The sequence below is a fragment of the Rhipicephalus microplus genome, chromosome 5 (genome assembly GCF_043290135.1).
Source record: "Rhipicephalus microplus isolate Deutch F79 chromosome 5, USDA_Rmic, whole genome shotgun sequence".
Classification (NCBI taxonomy): Eukaryota; Metazoa; Arthropoda; class Arachnida; order Ixodida; family Ixodidae; genus Rhipicephalus; species Rhipicephalus microplus.
This window is the reverse complement of record NC_134704.1, coordinates 157,250,251-157,272,579: the sequence shown is the minus strand read 5'-3', so window position 1 is coordinate 157,272,579 and position 22,329 is coordinate 157,250,251. Positions and strand designations below refer to the sequence as shown.

At 45.9% G+C, this 22,329-nt stretch overlaps 1 protein-coding gene across 1 annotated transcript; it reads right to left on the bottom strand.

Moving 5' to 3' along the window:
- Window positions 1–2,917: 2,917 nt before the first annotated feature.
- On the bottom strand, window positions 2,918–6,357 carry LOC142817420 (uncharacterized). The gene is made up of 2 exons (XM_075894445.1): window positions 6,259–6,357; window positions 2,918–4,589 (listed from the first exon to the last, which is right to left on the bottom strand). Exon 2 carries the CDS (start codon window positions 4,575–4,577, stop codon window positions 3,318–3,320), a length of 1,260 nt encoding a protein of 419 aa, XP_075750560.1. The 5' UTR covers window positions 4,578–4,589; window positions 6,259–6,357; the 3' UTR covers window positions 2,918–3,317.
- Between the last annotated feature and the right edge of the window lie 15,972 nt (window positions 6,358–22,329).

Below are 22,329 nucleotides of genomic sequence, written 5' to 3'. Positions count from 1 at the left end.
CATCCGAGTAAACCACTGTTTAACGACATGCAAATTTTGCCTTTTGATGCATTGCGTAAAGCAAAGACAGCCTGCTGCGTAAATAATATCATACGGCACAACAACCCTTTCGATGCATCCTTGTTCTACACTACTTCTCGGCCCACTAGAAATGCTGCGTCTGGTAACTTAAATCTGCCCCCCACAAACAACGCGTATGGAGAGCGTCAGTTGCCGTTTATAGGAGCAAAAATATGGAACAGCTTGCCGCCTGAAATAAAGAAAGCCCAGAATTTTAACACTTCTATAAAAAAATTTATCTAGGCTTGAATGATGCGCGCTAACTTTGCGATTTTTTGTTTCCTGGCATGTCGCGTTGCAGTCATAGAAACATCATACGAGCTGAATGGTTATTTGGTGGGTGCGATTTTCAAAATGCTTGCCGCTGTTCTGGATTGTGAATCTTGTTGTGCCCTATCAACGAATGTTGTATTTGTATTGCATTTGGGAATACGGATACTGGTATTGTTGACTACTTAATATGTCTCTGAGTTGTCTTGTTTATGTTATTATGTACACTTTGGTGATTTGCTTGCGTTGGTGCACCTTTTGACACTATTGCGATTATAGATTTTATAGTCGTTTGGCACGAAGATCGCATGCTAAAAAATGCTTGTATAGTAGTACTGTACAACACCCCGTGTTTCTGTTTAACCTCCCTGTCCTTCCTCATTTATTCCTCCTCCTTCCTCCTCCTGTGTTTCTGAGTGTTCGTTTCTTTTTATGTAACAGTAAGATTGCATCACTGTATACATTTTCTTTTTTGGACCCAGGACTAGCCATTGGCTACGGGTCCAAGCGGTATGATGATCTTTTGTGTTGTATGATTCAACAAAAAATTAAAAAACTCGGTGAGGTGGACCTCGCTACCACAGGTGATAAAAAAAACAAGTAGCCCAAACTCAGAATCTTGCACTTTGGACTCACTGGCACTTCGACTCACCTAAATGCACCTGAGTAGACTGACCTCGACTCACAATCATGAAAATGTTCAACCGGACTCACCGTGCCTCAACCCCCCCCCCCCCCCCCCAAATATTACTCACACCGACTCACTCAGACTCACGGCTCGATCTGAGTCTGAGTGAGTCCGCGTGAGTCGACTTATGACTGAATTCACCGATCAATGATCAAGATGTTGGTGCTGCCGTCGTGGCCACTTAATCGGCCCAGCTTTTCATGCAGACGAATTTCACGCTTTTATATTCTATGGATAGAGAGGTATATTACATTACGAAACTACATTGTGGCGTTTACCAACTAAGTATAGTTGATCATCATTCCATTCTGGGCGCTTCTTTTTAATCAAACCAAAGCCGGCCACACCACGCGAACAATGTAAGGACAAATATAGCGAAGTATATTGGCGTGTTGAACCATTTACGTAATTTATTCGACAACTAACTTTAAGAAATAATTCTATTTTTCATATTCCGTTCTCATTTTAGTTACTGCTCGTTAGTGTGAGAAACATGAAATAAAGCCGATAACGACAAGCTTTCGATGCAGAGGAAAGCAGGTAGATTATTTCATTCTGTGTTAATGGCAATACATAAGTGGTCACGGTAAAGCACAGAATTTCACATTATACTGCTTTTTTTACGAAATAAAATTGTCTATGTAGACATATTGCGAAATATCGGGAGACGGATTCACTTATAAAGCCGTCGCTACTTAAGCATGAAGAGCGGTCACAACAACCTTCGTAAAATACATTGTTGTAAAAAGAGCGCACAGACACTATGGAATTCAAGCAATGGACTTCCAAAATATGAAGTTATGTATTGATAATCCTGCAATTATTCAACCTAATAAACGAGTTTCAATATGAACTTTGGTTCTTCTACAGTATTTAAGATAAATACATTCTTTGTATCGTTGGGTGTGCTACAATCTACAAAAGTGCAAGCATATATATTTGTGTATGAAAGTACGTTTATATGTTTTTATCGTAAATATTTTTATTCAGCATCTCTTGAACCTACCTATGTTCAAATGCGACAGCTATGTGAAATACGAATACGTGTTGCTGTTCGTTATGGCATTATGCAGTATAGAATCGTTTTGTCGTGAAGCTGGCTGCTCTTTTTGTGAAAATACATGTTTCGTGCATTTTTACGCTACACGTTAAATAGCTCATTCCGCTGAAATTCCGGCGTAGGCGTCGTAGCTTGTGTGCGAAAAATTATTACTGCGTCGGAAAAGATGCAAATGAAATATATAAAAAATTTTCGGTCTGCATGGCAAGCAGTTGTTCTACTACACAGCCAGGCGCCTATACTTGTGAATACAGTGGAAATAACTTTCTCTGCTCAGAAAAGCAGTGACAGTAACTTTCATGCCTTACAAACGTTTATACGGGTGCTGTACATGCTTCACAGTACAGCATGAAATATTGCCGTAATAGTGCGTGGTACAAGCGAACATGGTCTTTGGGCGTCAGAACATGGAATCACCATGATGTCTTTATGATTTAAAGCCGGTCACCCACTACAAATGGCCCACACGTCACTGCACCTATTCCCTTAAGGCCACGTAGTGGGTTCACAGCAAGTTCGAGAAGATTTCATGCACTGTGTGTTTGAAATACGCGCCAGGGACGAAATGCCACTATCGCATTCACCTTCTAAAGGCAAAGCTTAGAAATCCCACATTTTTTTTTTTGTACTCCTTTTGTGTGTGACTGTGTAAGCACTACTTCTGTTACAACCAGCGTGAGCAGGACCTCGTCAGGAGGCAAACCACTTCCTTTGGCAATTACCGCAGGCAATTTGTAGCTGTTGTCCAATAAATAAATAATAATATCAGTATATTGCTGAAACATATCGTTGCTGCGTGGAACGCTAAGGAGCAGTGAAGTTACGGCAAGGAAGCGGGCTTGTGACGTATAATATATTTTTGTATTTCGCGGAAACAACAAATAATACTAAGTTAAAAACCACATGTTTGGCAAACCGATATACAAATTTGTAATTGAAGTTTCTGCACAGATTTCATCTTTCAGGGGTTAATTAACTTTTGGAACATGCCTAATTAAGCTACTAAGCAGAACACTATTAATACTGTGACTTACTTCATGGAAAAGTCAGCAATTCATGCATTTGTTCATGTTAACATAAAGTGAGTCACCATGTTTTATAACTTTGAATTTAGTTAGCTGTGGCACGAGCTTCATTTTTGCCCTTCATTCAAGACACTGCGGCGCCTAATTTTATTATTAATATTACTGTAATTTCACCAGGAAGCAGATAAGTGCACTTGTGCATGATAATACAGCCCTAATTTCTGCTCTCAAAGAAGCGAATCAGGGACGACACTTTCGGTCTCTCCCTGGTCATGCCCTTGGAAGTTGACAATCCTTGTCGAGGAGCCGTCCAGCTTCCAACTGACTCGCTGGTTGCCGCTCGAAGGCCGGGAGACTGTCGGGAAGCCACGGACGGGGTGTCGAGCGAGTACCACGATGACGTGGATGTCGTCGACGTGTCTGCGCGTGTCGGCTCGTTGCAGGCCTCGCACCCGAATCGCCTTTCGGTCACCATCTCGCTCGCCTCAGTTGGCAGAGTGGAGAAGTCCATCTTGACCAGGCTGCGTTCGCTTTCACTGCCGCACGAACCGACGTCAATTCCGTAGCAGCGGCGGCGCCGCGCACGCCTAATGTACGTGGACAGTTCCACCAGGTCGCTCTTGTCCAGGAGTTCGAGCACGGGCATTTCAAGGATGTGGTCATCGGACGTTTCTTCACTCGAAGCGTCAATGGGTTCGCGTAGTGAAGCCGACGGCAGTGGTTCGCGAGATTGCGAAGTCGGGGTTACTTCGGTGGCTGCTACTCCACTTGAGACATCACTGGCGCTCTGCGTCAGCTTTGAGGGCTCGCGACATACTTTGTCGCAAGCGCGCAGCTGGCAAGACCCCTCAAGGGTTGATGCGGTCAGGTGAGATTCTACGCTTCCGGTGCCCACCTGCGATGGTGAGAAGGCCAGCGTGCTCTGAGCGATGTCCGGTGAAGGAGACACATTCTTGTCGGCTGCGATGCGGTCAGCCGGCAAGCTAGACGCAGAGCCGTCGGCACCTCCTAGAATGCTTCGCGCATTCTCCTCCAAGTGGGACATTTCCGCAGAGTCGGAGACAACCACGGCAGGTTTTCCGGTTGCGTCGTGCGATTCCCGCTCCGGGGACAACGGTAGAACGGCGCCACGCATCTGGTGGTGGAGCGCGATGCTCTGCGTGACCTCCAGGAGCTCAGACAGTCGCCTGTCTTCCAGCAACTGCAGTGGCGCCCCTTTTTCAGTCAGCGTCGGATTCTTGAGGCGGCCCTTTTTGAGCAGCTCCCTCAGCATTAGACCCTCGTCGAGAGCTGCCTCGTTAAAAGGCTGCGGGGACAGCGGGAAGGACTCGAGCTCTCCGTGCACTGGCTGCCGACGCGCATCGTCACCATGTTCTTCGACAAGCCGCGACGGGACTCGCTGCTGCAGGTCGAGTTCATCGGTGTCCTTGTTTCTGGGCGCCTGGTCACCCTCCACGAAAGCCCCTTCTGCCATGCTCGTAGGTCCCTGCATGCGCCCGGGCTTAATCTTCTACACGTGCCTGTAGTCTAGGTACGATTAGTTAGTGCTTATATTTCGTACACATTCACCAGAAATGGATTTGGATACGACCCGCGACTTCCAGCTGAGCAACGAGGCCAAGACAATGCTTTGCTAATGGGTGCTCTAAATTTCAGAAGAATATAAACAAAGAAAAATCAGGGGTTTTGATTGTAAGTGGGAAAACAAACCATCCAATTAAAGGCACTCCACACAATTAAAGGCACTCCACTTAATAAAGTTGAGGAACGTTATTATCTAAGAGTTCACTCACTTCTGATCCTAAAAGGGGCAAACGAATAGATAATATTACTTCCAAGGCACTACGAATACGTTTCCTAAAACAAGGTCTAGCAGTCTGCTAACACATTGTGGTTTCTGCGTACAGAGACTAACATAGGCAAACTAGAAGCAATACAAAGAAAAGCTGTGAGGTTCATTCACAACAAATACAGACGCTTATATTCGCCAACAATTTTTTTAATCCAGTCTGGTTTAGCAACACTTTCCACAAAAGGGAAACACGCTCGTTTAAAAGTTATGTTCTAGCTACTCGAAAATAACGACAATATGGGTACTTCCGAATACGTATCATGTTCCCGGGCTCGACAAATACGTAATAAGCATGCGCACACATCGACAGAATACGTATGTAAAAACGACACATTTAAGTATCCATTCATACCACTTGCAATAGCAGAATGGAATCAACTTGATGCTGCTATCACCAGCATAGATTCATTTTCTGAATTTACATCCTAAATAGAAAACGGCGCGCGCATAACAGAAGCTATGTATGAGGGGCCATCAACCCAAATCCATCTACGGCAGCGATAAAGCGACACAGGTTTGGTTCTTTTTTCTTTGTTCACACCTGCATCTAAAAATAATTTTGACATTCTCAAACAAGGTTTTGGTGTTTACAATTCAAGTGTTTTTAATATGTTTTCAGTCCCGATACTAAATTTATTGTAATTACATTCGTCCAGACTTCATCAAAACGTGATATCTTTCCCTCTTTCTTGCATTCAGTTTGATGTGCCTATCCCATTACATTTGCATGATATTTTGTGGTCAGTCTGCATGTCAAGTATTAGTATTATGTAAGTCCTGCATTCTTTGGCGGTATTGACGATATTCACGTCCTCTCGTCATGCTTGTGTTTGCTTTGAACTATGTTTCTTTTTTGTTGTTTTTCGTGAGGAATCATATTACTGTCCAACGGTGACGCTCTCGAAAGAAAGTAGCAGTATCCTAAATAACTAGTCAAATAAATAAATGAAATGAGTATGGTATAATTATTTTATGCGCCATTACTGCTCGGAACAGCGCCCTGCGTATAGTTATCGCATGTTAAACAAAGAGAGATTAGGAAATCATAGAAATATATGAGGTCAAAAAAAAAAGAGTTCCTTCCATCACGGCAACGTATGTTACACCATATCTTTACCACCACGCCGCATGATCGAAATTAATTGCGACGGAAGATAATAACAAAGCCTATCCTCGACGATCGTACGTAGGCAAGCACTAAATAAGTCTTACAAAGCTATGCTCCTTGACGTGAACTTGTTACTGGGCCTTTTATACGACGACGTTTGGAATAGCAACTTCCCTAAAAGAGAGGACGCCTTACCGGGAAAGCCAACTCGACCCGAGCTGCGATAATTTGGTCGATCACATTCCTAAGTGTTCCTTCTAATTTTTTTCTTCGTCGTTGTCCTTCGTGCTTACACGCGAGGCATCAACTGATATGATGACGATGACAGTCATTAAGTTCTCCGAAACCACTCCTAGTACAATAATTATGATATGTTATCCCCGGAAATTCCATGATTGTCGCTGTTAAGTGTTTCGACGTAAAATACTCCCTGTAGTATACTCATGAAAGCTACATTAGTCTTGGGGCATTCATGGAACATTCAACAAAACAATAGTGGCTCACAACCTTTCCAACAATTGCGCACGTGATAGCATAACTGTCATTTTGTCTTTTGGAGCTTCCATTTCTGGTTTCTCTAATGCAACAGTATGCGTGGCCGTCCGGGACTATATTGATGCAACAAATAGGTTGACTAATTAACCAGTTCTATCACCCTAACATGGCCACATAATTATATACATATAAAATCAAATTATTGCTCTAGTCTCAGAATAAAGTCGTTTATGTAAATATTTGTATGCATTACATTAAGCACCACTCTTTCCTAGGCTATCTGTAATCTTTCTGTTATACCTCCATTATTCCGAATTTGAACAGTAATTTTTAAACCACTCGATTCTTGGCCAATACCCATAGTGGGTATGCGTCACTATCAATAGGTGAACAACAACAACAACAACAATAACTGAGCTCTACTTGAATGTTTCGACTGGCTGTACAGATTCATTGTTGCTTTTTAAGCATACACTCTGAAATGACGCTGTAAGGTGATAAAGATGTAGCATATATTATATAGTTGACAGTGAAACAAATTTTGGAGGGCTCTTGAGCTTTGCCTTCAACAGCAGACGGTGATAAGCGTAATTCGGCTCCTTGCGCATCGCATTTTAAATCACTAGCCTGTTCTCGCTTCTCGGTGGACATCTCAACCAGGCCGCAAGGGAGAGAACGTCTTTGTACGTAACACTGAAGGTTTCGAACTAGCCTAGAGTGCCTGCTTCAAGAACTGTTGGATAGTGCCCACTGTGTATTTGCCATAGGTCTTCCTTATGCGAGCTTGCAATGTAATCGCTACGCGTCCGTGAAGTAACACACGTACGCGTAAGACAGCACGCTTTGGTGATTCTGTCTGGTTATGGCGATTATTTGCTATGCCTTAGCGCTTTTTATTTGGTGGGCGTTGAAACTGTTAACTCTTTCCGCCATTCACAAGCATTGATGCTTGGTGGGACTGTACACTTCTGCCACAAAGTATACATGCATTCGGAGGACTCCACACACTACGTTACAATCGTATATAGGCTTTTTTTCCGCAATAGTTTTATGCACTACCGCGGCTCTAAGGTAGAATACCTCCTGGCCACGTAGAAGACCTATAGGTTTGTCTAGAACTCTAATCAAAGGTTTTAAGTGCGTAGCGCCTTAGGTGCTCGGCTGGTCGGCCATCCGTTCATCTCATGCGGCGTCATCACGCTCAAAATGAAGTGCTCAATACAGACCCTAAACAAGGCTACCAATGCGTGCAAACCAGGTTAGAATAAAGAAATAAGGTCTAAAATATTGCAATTACCGAAAATAACCCAGCAGTCATAACAATTATTAATGTTGATAAAAACGCTTTAGAAACACGCGGCTAATACATCCGCCTACCCAGGCGTGCGATCACTCCTGCCACCGGCGATTCCCAGGCGTTGTCGTCGCTACACCTGAAGAGGGAAAACCAAGAAAACAACCTGCCGGAACTCGCGGCCGACGACACGTATCTCAACTGCCGCAACAAGTGACAATTATATGAGGCGCCACAAAAAGTAGAGCACACGTCACACCCCGAGTTCACAAATTAAGAAGTTACGTAAATGTATACTCGCACAAGGGAAACCTTAGTTGGTCCCCTTGAACATCGATGACATCGACGATTTAGCAAAGAGAGCGAAAGTAACTTTACGTACGGCAATCGGTGGGCGCCCATGCTACATAAATACTCGGGTTTTACGGCAGTGAAGCTGCACTTAACATAGGAATTTAAAGATACGCCAATCGCTGCAAAATAGCGAGACTAGCGCTGTACTTGAACTACGTTTTTATTTCTTTATTTGCATCTATCTTGGTTTATAACTCACGCACAACTCCAATTAAAAAAAACGGAGCAGTTTAAGCCACCGTTCGTATTCGAATCGTGCGCATAAAATCGGGTGGGTATGTGCCACAGGCTGGTCCTATTATGGAGCGCAGCATGTGTGTCAGGAAAAGTGAGTAAATTACAAGGAGACGGTGGAGCCAAGGAGACTGATGGACAGCACCGGGGAAGAAGCTTGGAGACCAAAATGGGAAAGAGTAAAGCCGATAGTAAAGCGAGAAGCTTGGGGACAAAGAGCCCGAAAGGAGTAGAGAGGTGAACGTTGAGAGATAACTGCTTGGCGAAGTGAAGAGGAAGAAGGTAACGAGTATGAGGGAGAATAGAAAGGGCAGGCAAAGAGTGCAAAAATAAATTTAAACACAAAAAAATCTCGTTGAGACAGCACGCCTACCCGTGTACACTTTGTACAAAGGTGAGCATTGTAACCACTCGGCTATGCAGGCATGGCAGAACAACAAATAAACATAGGAAGAATGTGATTGCTTTTATGGGAGTTATATGATTGGAATATATTTATGGGAACAATATTATTTCGAGAAAAAATTACCGCCTAAGCACTCCGCGCAAACGGGTAACCAGCGAAAGCTGAAGCGTACGGCCCCAGTGTTTAACAATAGGTTCGACTCGACGCTACATTGAAGCCTTTCCCAATTATTCGTTACATCTTTGTTCTTCTAATTATGTTACGCATGTGTTTGGGTTGGGCTTACCATTGTGTTTATTTCACATGCTGCACGTAGTACCTCACATATCATGGTCATAGAGTAGTGTAATGAGCCGTTAAATGCGTTTCGCAATGCGTTAACCACGGTGATTGTTCTCGAAGCACAGGCAGTTACAGACATCCCAGCCGAAGCCAAAGTACCACTGGAGAAACTCCCACCGTAAGTGGGCAGTCGCCCCGGCGAAGGCACTCCCGCAATCGCCACGTGGATGCTGTGATGCCCGCAACGCCGCCTGTTTAGCGCGGCGTTGTTGCAGCAGTTTGACAACGCGAGTTAGGTCGACCGCCTGGTTTACACAATCCACCCGCCACCGGTGATTACATTACCATTTAAGTTTTAACCAGGCTTGGAAGGCTTCCGGATCATCGGTACGCAGTTCTGACCGGCAATCGGCCACCAAGGCCTGCCTTTGTGCCCGGACAGCAGCATCGGCTCGGCGAAGCTCCGTCACGTTTTCCTTGTCGGCGCTCTTCTAGAGCAGTCCGTTGCTTACTCATCTAGGAGGTTTCAAGTAGAAACGGATGCGCGCGTGCTCGGTGCCACGGCTGTGACGGGATGGATGACGCCACTCACAACGCAGCCGATGGTGCACGTGCTTAGGTACGGCGCTGAGGTCGGCGTAACTGACAGCACAGCCAATGGTGACCACGCATGACACTGGTGCCGCAGAGTTTATTTTTTTCTTTTAGTCATATCCAGCTTCCACTATGAAACTAGACGAGGAAGCGAAAAAAAAGCACGAAGAACGAGAGACACAAATAAATATAAAGAGAGGGCAAATGTATACAGACTAAAGCTGTGGAAAGAGGAAGAAAAATAAAGCACAGCATACCTTGTGTTCCATAGTGATAGCAAGGGGTCGCGAAAGAGACGCGATTGCAAGATAGAGAAGAGAAAGATAAAGCATGACATAGCGAATACACCACATTGTAGGAAGACAGAAAGATAAAAGATAAACGAAAAACTGAGAGGTTAACTAGAGAAAGGCTGCGACTTGGAACCATGTACTTGGAAAGGGGAAAATGGGGTGGGTGTGAAAAAGGCAGTTGAGCGTGAATATGAGAAAAATGAGGAGGTCAAGATCCCCAGCTTCGCTGTTTCTGCAATCTTCACGACCAGGCTATACCTATCCGCGATGCCTCAATACGCATAGACACATGATCCCTTCAGGCTCGCACCTTCATTGATTTGTGGGGTTTAACGTCCCAAAACCACCATTTGATTATGAGAGACGCCGTAGTGGAGGGCTCCGGAAATTTTGACCACCTGGGGTTCTTTGACGTGCACCCAAATCTGAGCACACGGGCCTACAGCATTTTAGCCTCCATAGAAAAGGCAGCCACCGCAGCCGGGATTTCACCCCGCGACCTGCGGGTCAGCAGCCGAGTATAGCACTAGACCATCGCGGTGGGGTGTGTACGCCAAGAGAAGAACATATTGCTATGAAGGCATTCTTCTGATAGTTCAATGGTCGATTTGTCAGGACAGATGAGTGTTAGACACAAAGACCTGCAGATATGAATCGCTTGTAAAAAAGCCACCCAAAGCTGCAGTGCCTCGTATGAAAGTTACTGATCCCCTTCTACTCATTCGCAACATTATATCTACTTCAAGTAAGTAACGCTCACTTGTAGAGTAATCAAGGTTCAAGCGCCTACTCAGACACCGATCAAGAGCTTGAAAAAATTCGGCAGATTCCATGTACTGTGAAAATCGATGTAATGGCAAGCATGCAGAGGAAATAGGAATGTGGGCAAAATGATGTATTGGGCTGGTTGGCGTTTTTTATGATGAAATTACGCGACAGTCGCTGCAAAAAACGATGTTCGGGAGGAGACATAGATTGAAGTGGACACTACAAGCGTTTGTAGTGTCCACTTCATTGCAAACTACGAGAAAGGGAGGTTCAGGAAAGGAAAAGACTGTAAGGGTGGGGTGAGGTTATTAAAGATGTAAAGAAGAGAGAAGAAGACAACATGCGTCCATGGCCGAGGACGTTGCAGGTGACTTTCTATAGCCGGTTGTCCTGTCCAGTGTCTCCAAGGTAGTGAAGAACCGACTTGAAGACCTGGGTCTGGTGCCGGGAAGAGAAGGTTCCTCTGTGTAGCCACGGGCCATAATAGGCAGAGATGAGTCGTGATGTGTTCAACGTTGTCACGAATCTGAATGCGCTTCGTTTTTTTTCAGAAGGAACGTGATGGCAGAACAGTCATTGAAAGAAGCGAGACGATTTGTTAATAACAAGACAGGTATTTATATTTACAGAGCACAAAGACACGAGAAACAGTACTGTGATGCGATGGTGATGCGACTGGTGCGCGTAATTGTGAATGATTGAAAAGTGCGCGAAATTAAAGGATGACCGAGTGCACGTGCTGGGTCGCCTGAACAACGACGACGCCGAGGACCGGTACACGTGAGAGCGTGGAGCGCAAGCATCCAAGACCATAAAGCAAACAAGGGCCAATGGCTGATCACCACGGAGTTTTGAAAGGCCAATCGGGACGAGACAAGTGTGCCCCAGAGGAAGCCAATCCTGAAGGGCAAAAGAGCTAGTAGTTCGAGGTGAACGAGGCAAGAGGAAGGTCACAGCTGGGAGCTGAAGACAGGCAGTCGGGTGGCAGACCTGAGCCTTCTGGACTTCACCCGGTCTGGACCTCCGGACAACGCCTTCCAAGGACGGCGAGCTGCCTCAACGGTCGAGACCAAGGCCTGCAGATTCCGGTGCGGGTGCAGCAACGGCAGTTCGGGTCACGGGCCTGAGCCTTGCAACCAGCCACCTCATCGGGCGAATCTGGGCCGCCACAGGCATCACCGAGCGAGTCCCGTTCCATCGTCGCCGCCAGCGAGCATCGGTACACGCCGTCGCCACCATTACAGCAGCAACGTTTTGGTGAGATCGAACTTGCTCTCTTCCCTGCACCGCCGAATCACCGCGTCAGAACTGCATCATGTAGCTGTGACTTTCCGTCGGCAGTTTCGGGACTTTAGATGTTTGTTTTCCTTCTAAATCCCGCTTTTAGCCAGCTACTCATTTCTTGCAGTTTGTGTTTGAGTTTTGCTTCAGTTCTGCAGTAAATGTTTAGGTGTTGTTTGTTAAGCAAACGGCTTTGTCCTTATTAGAAAAACTCTCCGGGGCTCAACCAGGAGAAACAAATCAGCAACAAGAACCCGCATCACAAACTGGCGTCCGCAGCGACAGGACAAAGCCGTTGGTTTGACACCTTCATTTATTGACGCGGTTGACATCATGTCGAATATGCGAGAGCTAATGGCCTTGGCGGATCGCATGGGAATTGATGGGGCGGATTTTAAAGCATGGTACGAGGAGAAGGAGGCACGAGCACGAGAGGAACGGGCTGCGGAACGAGAAGCTCGAAAGGAACAGTTGGAACGGGAGACGCAGGCCAAGAAGGAGCAGCTTGAGCTCGAGACGCGCGAAAAAGAAAAACAGCTCGAACTGGAGACACGCGCAAAGAAGGAGCAGCTGGAATTAGAGAACCAAAACCTGCAACTGCGTCTTAGACTTGCCGAAGCTGAGAATAGCCGTGTAGAGACAAGAACTGTTGACTCAGCACCAGGCTCAGCACAAGAAAGGAGTGTTTCATGCAGCGTGAATCCTCATAAGTTGATACCGGGATTTAATGAAAGCCGGGACGACTTGGACGCCTATTTAAAAAGGTTCGAGAGAGTCGCCATCGGTCAAGAATGGCCTAGGGACAAATGGGCCACAGCTTTAAGTTTATGTTTGAGCGGAGAAGCCTTAAAGGTGTTTGGAAGACTTTCGCCGGAGGATTCACTCGATTATGATAAAGCCAAGTTGGCGTTGCTCCAGCGTTTCCGTTTTACGGCCGAAGGGTATCGGGAAAAGTTCCGACAAAGCAAGCCACAGGACGGCGAAACAGGCAAGCAGTACGCAACTAGGCTACTGAGTTTTTTCGATCGTTGGGTCGAAATGTCGAGGACCGGAAAAGAATATTCGGCTCTTCGTAACTTGATAGTTACAGAACAGTTCTTAAGAAACTGTCATCACCGTTTGGCACTTTTCCTGCGAGAAAAGAACTTCAACAAGCTAGAGGACATGGCCGAGGCCTCAGATAACTTTTTAGAAGCTCAGAGGCAAGTCAACCTGTTAGTTTTCCGAGAAAAAGTGGAATCTAAAAGCAATACGGAAAAAAGTGGTAGTTACTCGGAGAGAGGAGCAGTACGTTGTTTTGTATGTGGCAAAATGGGTCACAGGGCATCGGAGTGCCGATCAAGGCCAAAACAACCTTTCTGTGGATATTGTCAGAAGGCGGGGCATGATTCCAAAACTTGCTCAAAGAAGAACGGTTCAGCCAACAAGACGTCATGTCTTTTGTCGCCAGAGGAGCACTCAACGGAAGTGAAGCTTTCACCGGACAAAGAAGAGGACATGGCGGGCGCCGTGAATACTCACCCGAAGTTTGCCACACACAAAATGCCCGTGTTACAGGGCCGAATCTTTGGCCGAACCGTCTCAGTGTTGCGGGATACGGGTAGCAATACACTGGTGGTGCGTCGTTCTCTGGTACCCGATGAAGCCCTCATAGGTACTACCGCTACGCTATTCTTAGCCGATGGCAGTAGCATCATCGTTCCTGAGGCGGAGGTGGAAATTCATTCACCTTATTTTTCTGGTACATCTATTGTCAAATGCATGACAAACCCACTCTACGACCTTATCGTCGGAAATGTACCAGGTTCACGTGAAGTCCATGACCCCGATACCAAGTGGGAGGAAAGGATTCCGGTAAAAACCTACCCCAACTATATAGCGAGTGGAAAAGGAGCAGATAGAGAGGATGGTACCCTGAAGTCTTCAGTGGTTGGTATCAAAATCCGAGAGCAACGGTCAATCTCATCTGAAATCGATGTACCCACCTTGAAGACGACCCGAAAGGATCTTAGTGCCGCTCAAAAACAGGACAAGACCCTAGATTCTTGCAGGAGTAAAGTAGGTCAAGGGCTACAGGGAGGATCAAAGTCCTATTCGTTCGAGATAGAAAAGGGGCTGCTATACCGCTATTATCACCTACCATCTGGTAAGGTGATTCAACAAGTAGTAGTGCCCCAAAGATTGCGCAGCCAAGTGCTTACTTTGGCGCACGAAACCCTGATGTCGGGGCATCAAGGAATAAAAAGAACGATTGATCGTGTTCTACAATCATTTTACTGGCCAGGAGTTCAAGAGGCAGTGAGGAGATACGTGCGCTCTTGTGACGCATGCCAACGAACCTACCCCAAGAGCAGAGTTGGTAAGGCACCACTAGGTCGAATGCCTTTGATAGACACCCCATTCGAAAGAGTGGCAGTGGACATTATCGGGCCTTTAAAGCCAATATCACGCATGGGTAATCGATATATACTAACACTAGTGGACTTCGCTACTAGATACCCAGATGCAATAGCCCTGCCATCCATCGATTCAGCCACAGTAGCCGAGGCACTGGTAGAGATGTTTTCTCGAATCGGGTTCCCGCGTGAGGTACTTTGTGATCAGGCATCATGCTTTACATCGGAGCTAATGAGAGAGGTCAATGACTTGTTGGCGATCAAGCATCTCAGCTCCACACCCTATCATCCCATGTGTAATGGCTTAGTGGAGAGATTTAATGGCACACTAAAGCAAATGTTGCGTAAATTGTGCCAAGAGGAGCCCAAGACATGGGACCGACTATTAGCCCCACTCCTGTTTGCGTACCGGGAAGTCCCGCAAGCCAGCTTGGGATTTTCGCCTTTTGAGCTGATCTACGGTAGAAATGTTCGAGGACCTCTCAGTCTACTTAAAGAATTATGACCGGAGACAATCAAAGCGAGGAAGTGAAGACAACATATGGGTATGTCCTGGATCTCAGAGATCGCCTAGAAAAAACATTGCAGTTGGCACAAGAAAACCTGTCACGAGCTAAAACAACGCAGAAGAAATACTATGACCGGGGAAGTCGGATGCGTCGGCTAAAGGTTGGAGACCGCGCCCTCGTACTACTTCCCACGACGGAAAACAAGCTTATGATGCATTGGAAAGGACCTTTCAGGGTCACAGGAAAGAAGGGTGACTCTGACTACTGGCTGGATATGGGACATACTACCAAGCTGTTCCATATAAACATGTTAAAACGCTACGAAGAGCGTCCTCCAGAAATATCACCCCAGTCCGCATCTTTCATTGTAGTGGAAGAGGAAGAGACAGACACGCCAGTGCCTACCTTTAACCCTTTCGGCCCTGGCGGTGTCGATTGACACCACCGCAGAAATTTTCTTCCAGCATCTCGGAAACGTAACCAATACAGCTCATTCTTAGGGGCATAGTTTTTCAATGATCTCTACTGCAATTGACACCAATATTGCGGCATGTTTGTGGAGGTAGCAACAACAAAGAAGAAGAAGCGTGACCGAGGTCTTCCGTGAAGCCGAGGCGCGTAAACTGAGGTGGGTAAGCGCCATTTTCGGGACGACGTACCGAAGCTGTTTCAGTGAGTATTAGGCTGAAATGTAAGACGTTGGCTTCCATTTCTTGTGCACAATTATTTGGCAGAAAAAAATAAGCCACTTTTTTGTTTTCTAATCACAGGGCCCTAATTACCTTATTTCATGCCACGTTAATTAATCCGAAAATGCTTGTACCAGTTGCTCAATTTTTTGCTTGTAGTCTTCTGAGGTCCTAAATATGAGAAAAACGCGCGCAAAAAGTGTATCTGACCAAAATAAAAAATTCAGGGCTGAAAGGATTAAAGCTACTGAGGGCTTTGGTACTGAAGCTATCAAGCTTGGTCCTAACCTCAGGAATAGACAAAGGGAAGAAATTGACGAGCTCCTAGCCACCCATAAAGACGTCTTTTCCGAAGTCCCCGGCAAGACAAACTTGTTAGAGTGTCGTCTTAAACTGACAACGTCCGAGCCTATCAACACTCCACAATATCCGTTACCATTCGCAATGAAAGAGGTAGTTGAGAAAGAAGTCGGAGAAATGCTGCGACTCGGAGTGATTGAAAGGTCCGACTCACCTTACAACTCACCATTGGTGCTGGTGAAGAAGCCCGATAAGAGTTACCGTACTTGCATCGACTTCCGTCGCATCAATGATGTGTTGGTCTCCGACGCAGAACCAATTCCGAGAACGGAGGTATTGTTTACAGAGATCGGCACTAGAAAATTCTTCTCCAAGTTTGACCTTACGAAAGGATACTGGCAGGTGCCCTTGGACAAAGAATCCCGGCTAAAAACGGCATTCTCCACCCAATCGGGACACTACCATTTCCTCTATATGCCATTCGGTATCAAAACAGCGTCCGCAGTGTTTACCCGGCTAATGAGACGTCTCCTTCAGGGCATCCCGAACGTCGTTCATTATATCGATGATGTTCTCGTCGCTACGACAACCTGGGAGGAACACATGCAGACTCTGAGTGAACTGATGAATAGGATTCGAGAAGCAGGACTCAAAATTAAGCCCCAGAAATCGGAGATTGGAATGACGTCGATTGTGTTCCTGGGTCATCGACTGGGAGATGGAACAATTCAGCCGGTAGAGGACACGATCATAAAAATCGCCAAAGCCCCATTACCCACTACGAAGAAACAACTACGTTCGTTTCTTGGCTTGGCAGGATATTATCGTGATCTAATCCCTCACTACGCTGAGAAGGCACGGCCTCTGACAGAGATGACAAAGAAAAGGGAGAGTAACAAGATCAATTGGAATATTGAAGGGCAGACAGCTTTCGAAACACTAAAGCAAGCTCTGGCGTCTGGACCTATTTTAAAGGCTCCGGATCTCAAACGTGGATTTGTACTCCGCAGTGACGCCTCCGATTCTTGCATCGGTGCAGTCCTTATGCAAGAGCACGACGGTGTTTTATACCCGGTAAAATACGCCAGTCGTCAGCTACTGCCTCGAGAACAGAACTACTCAACAATCGAGCGGGAGTGTCTCGCGTTGGTGTGGGCAGTGGAAAAGTTCCACATATTTTTATATGGGACATATTTCACGGTTCAAACAGATCACCAACCGTTGCAGTACTTATCTCGAGCAAAACACCTCAACAGCAGAGTTCTGCGGTGGAGTTTAGTACTGCAAGAGTACAACTTTCACGTAGAACATATAAAGGGATCCGAGAATGTTGGAGCCGACTACATGAGTAGGTTGCAGTGAATATGTTCTGTGTGTTATTATTACAAGGTTATGCTTGTGTGGTGGACTGTTACTGGAGTTAATGACTGTATTTGTACTGTTCTTAGTTGCTGCCAAAAACTTTTCTTATTGTTGTTGGTTGAATGTTACGTTCTGTGGACTCGGTGTTTCGACGTGAGACATGTCAACGAAGAAGCAGTGTGGTGCCATCGGTGTGTTGTGATAGCTTGTGTGGTGCGCATCGAACGACAGTTTTTCAACGGGAAAAACTTCTTCGAAAGGGGGCCATTGTGATGCGATGGTGATGCGACTGGTGCGCGTAATTGTGAATGATTGAAAAGTGCGCGAAATTAAAGGATGACCGAGTGCACGTGCTGGGTCGCCTGAACAACGACGACGCCGAGGACCGGTACACGTGAGAGCGTGGAGCGCAAGCATCCAAGACCATAAAGCAAACAAGGGCCAATGGCTGATCACCACGGAGTTTTGAAAGGCCAATCGGGACGAGACAAGTGTGCCCCAGAGGAAGCCAATCCTGAAGGGCAAAAGAGCTAGTAGTTCGAGGTGAACGAGGCAAGAGGAAGGTCACAGCTGGGAGCTGAAGACAGGCAGTCGGGTGGCAGACCTGAGCCTTCTGGACTTCACCCGGTCTGGACCTCCGGACAACGCCTTCCAAGGACGGCGAGCTGCCTCAACGGTCGAGACCAAGGCCTGCAGATTCCGGTGCGGGTGCAGCAACGGCAGTTCGGGTCACGGGCCTGAGCCTTGCAACCAGCCACCTCATCGGGCGAATCTGGGCCGCCACAGGCATCACCGAGCGAGTCCCGTTCCATCGTCGCCGCCAGCGAGCATCGGTACACGCCGTCGCCACCATTACAGCAGCAACGTTTTGGTGAGATCGAACTTGCTCTCTTCCCTGCACCGCCGAATCACCGCGTCAGAACTGCATCATGTAGCTGTGACTTTCCGTCGGCAGTTTCGGGACTTTAGATGTTTGTTTTCCTTCTAAATCCCGCTTTTAGCCAGCTACTCATTTCTTGCAGTTTGTGTTTGAGTTTTGCTTCAGTTCTGCAGTAAATGTTTAGGTGTTGTTTGTTAAGCAAACGGCTTTGTCCTTATTAGAAAAACTCTCCGGGGCTCAACCAGGAGAAACAAATCAGCAACAAGAACCCGCATCACAAGTACAAGAGCAAACAAAAAAATACAAGCACAATAATGGATGGCAAATTGAAGAGTTTATACATTTGGCGGAAAGAGTCACATACGCTGTATACTCAAGGGCGTGTGGCGATGGCATGCGGTGGGTGAGCACTGAAGAGGCGATGACAGCAGACGCTGCTGTAGAAGCTAGAGCCGCTGAAAGGTGATGGCCGGACGTCCTTCCGACGTTCGCAGCCAATGCTTGCTCGTAGACGCGGAATCACAGGACGGCTTGGATCGCACATCCTTGTGACGACCAAAAAACGCCGGCGCCGAGTAGAAGCTCACGTGGTCCCAGGTGAGAGCCTGCAGTGACCTTTAGGCACGAACTGGGCTGGCCACCATTCCCGGGCACTGAACATTATCTTCTGTCAGCCACGCCTCCCCTTCTCAACCACCGTGAAGTGGGCTCATTTGTGGCGTCTTTCTTGCGCCACGTGCAGCAGCTACAAAATCTCGTCTTCGTCGTCGTCATGTTCTAAATATCGTCACATTCCGCTCGCACACACCAGCACGAACGTGTAAGGTTAAAAACGAATGTATGAACTCTAACTCAATTAAATCGATTAGCGTTCTTGATAACTGCGGAACATGCTTAAACATTGAAGCCACAACGAGAGGCAGATAGAACACACTATGTTATTAAATTATTTTTAAGCAATTAATTATTTATTAATAATAAATAATAACTTAATTAATTATTTAAATAAATAATTACTTATAAATGATTTATTTGTTTATTCATTTATTCATTCATTTATAAATGCTGCATCTTGCACAGCAAGATATTGCAGGAATGAGTGCAACACAAGATAAAATACAATACATTAGATCACACTAAATCCCATTTACTCGCATAAAATATAACACAAATAAAGTATACACATTGAGTATACACACTGAAGATACACACTGAATAGGCAGGACATCAGGAAAGTATACACAGCTGATCAGTGAAGAAAGTTCGGCAATTGTTCAACAAATTCATCGTTTGACAGCTCGCCCAGGGAGCCCGGGAGACCATTCCAAGCATCAATAGTGTGAGGAAAAAAAGAAAACTTGAAGCAATCAATGGATGACTTCAAAGGAGCTATGTTAAGGTGGTGACTTCTCCTTGTGATTCATTGATTTGTGGGGTTTAACGTCCCAAAACCACCATTTGATTATGAGAGACGCCGTAGTGGAGGGCTCCGGAAATTTTGACCACCTGGGGTTCTTTAACGTGCACCCAAATTTGAGTACACGGGCCTACAACATTTCCGCCTCCATAGGAAATGCAGCCGCCACAGCCGGGATTCGATCCCGCGACCTGCGGGTCAGCAGCCGAGTACCTTAGCCACTAGACCACCGTGGCGGGGCCAGGCTCGCACCTGTCGTAATCCCTGCAGTGCCTCCAAGGACATTGACTAAACCACTGATGTGCCTTCACATACGTATAATTTCGTATAAGTCGCATGTTTCCTATATTGCCCTCAAGCAACTCACCTTGGCACATTTGCATGACCGATACAGCGATTCTGTGCACATTTACACCGATGAATCCGTAACTTCGTCTGCCTCAGCTGCAGCCTTCGTGATCCCTCAACTCAGTATTTCCAGACAGTACAAATTAGATCACAGGTCATCTTCGACAGCTGCAGAACTTGTTTCTACACAGGAAGCCATAAAATTGGTGAACGACCAAGCACCGCGTAAATGGACGATTCTCTCTGATGTAAAATCGGCTCTTCAAGCTATCCATTCTTGCTCAAAACGATGCCAATTTTACGAGTTAGCATTAGGAATCGTTCAAGCATTTGACCTAACACACAGGAGCGGTCACTTGATTACACTCCAATGGATTCCAGGGAACTGCGGCCTGGTTGGCAACGAAACAGCCGATAGCGAAGCAAGAGCGGCAGTATACAACGTTCCTATGTATGTCAAAGTATCGTATTCACGAAGTGACGTGAATACATTGTTGAGATTGCTCATGCGCGAATGCGCTGCCACTTACTGGTTGCTACCAGATCACCGGAACAAGCTTCCGCGGGAAACAGACCCCGATATGACTTTTCGTCTTCCAGCTAAAATTAACCGAAGACATGCTAATATACTGCACCAGATTCGCCTGGGCGATCGCCTTCACTCGTCACTACACCCACCTAATCAGCCGTGCGGGCCGCCCAAATTCTGAACGCTGCCAAGTGCGCGAAACGATAGCTCACATATTTTGTGACTGTGCTTTATACGGGGTGCAAAGAAAAATGCTAACTGCAACGTTGGCAAGCATTGGACGAACGCAATTGAGTGAAAGCCACATATTGTCAGCAATGAACGACCAAACAGTGTTCAAAACTACTATCAAAGCTTTTTTAGACTTTATCGAAAGCAATGGACTAGATACTAGACTGTAGGGCACTATGCTAAGTGTCTATTGTACATACGCACCACCTCTTCTTGTCCCCATCATCATCCTTCATCCCTCTTTTCTTCCCCCTTCCCTTATCTCCTGTGTAGGGTAGCAAGCTAAAGCGCACTAGCTCAGGCCGACCTCTCTGCCTTCTAATAAAATCTCTCTCTCTCTCTCTCTCTCTCTCAACACAGGTTACCGTAAGACCTTGTTACATTGTTGGCTATTCTATCTTACACTAATGCAATATGCCCACCTGTGACGCATAATGCTATAGTGAGGCGTTGCTTGATCCCGGAGCAATACATCGACTACATCGGCACCGTCAAGTTGTTTTCCTACAGCCTTTTAGCCAATGCGTCATCCCCAAGAACATTTGTATTTCTGGAAATAAATCTGTATTATATTGTATTGTGTTGCATTGTATTACATTGTAACTATCACTACTTTTGCTTACGCTCATCGTCGCATCATGGCATGCAGTTAGTTTCGATGAAACACACATCAGCGCTGACGTTACGTCTGGTGATAACCTAGCCATTGGGTTGCAGTGCAGTCAGCGTACCTTGTAAGCTGTGAATTTACATGCGACTACGGTAAGGACACAAATAAAGAACAAAACAAAACAAAAGGTAGAAAAAATATTGACGTAAGTTTATACTCGCTCATTGCTTCGCATGAAATCGATTTCTACAGTGCGTGGGTCTACCAGAATGTTATAAAATGCAAATCCTTTCTCAGGGAATCCATGAGAACATGAATGCATGTAGCTGCTGCCATCTGGGCACGCTCGTCACCATTTCTTTAACTAGGTATATGCGAAAGTAAACTAAATGCATGATTGAGCTATTGAAAAACACAAATGGTGGACATAATGTTGGACAACATCCACCATATAGTGGATTAATGTAGTTTGGTAAATGAATAGCGGATGGTACATAATGGTTAGATAATGGACAGTAGTTAAGGTGGGCAGTTGGTGGACAACAGACCTGATAAGTAAACCTCTGCTGTGTGCAAGGTAAATGGTAGGCACGATGATGGCAGGCATATTTGTCAATGACGTACTTATCTTTCAATGCTCCTTTGTTGCGATTGAAAAACTGAAAGACGGTAAGTTGGGCCAGTTGGTTAGGATCCATCGTGAACTTACTTACAGCGCAACATTAGAAAAAACACAGGACAGGGAAGGAGCAAAAGAGAAGGAAAAGACGGCGCTGAAAAACTGAAAACGTATCTGTTAGGCAAATCACACAAGTTAACCATAGAAAACAAATTGTTGGCCTGCGTGCCCGATGTGTTATCAGGCCGGAAAAGGCACAATGATATCCTGTTTTCACCAAGCAACAAACAGCTCGGCTCAGTGAATAACTTGGTTCACTCTTCTGCATTGAAGAATTTGGGCTCGCCAAACAAAGCTATCGCAAGATATTGAAGG

Excerpts from the sequence above, each read along its gene's own strand:
- LOC142817420 (XM_075894445.1), bottom strand. The coding sequence starts at position 4,577 with ATGGCAGAAGGGGCTTTCGTGGAGGGTGACCAGGCGCCCAGAAACAAG.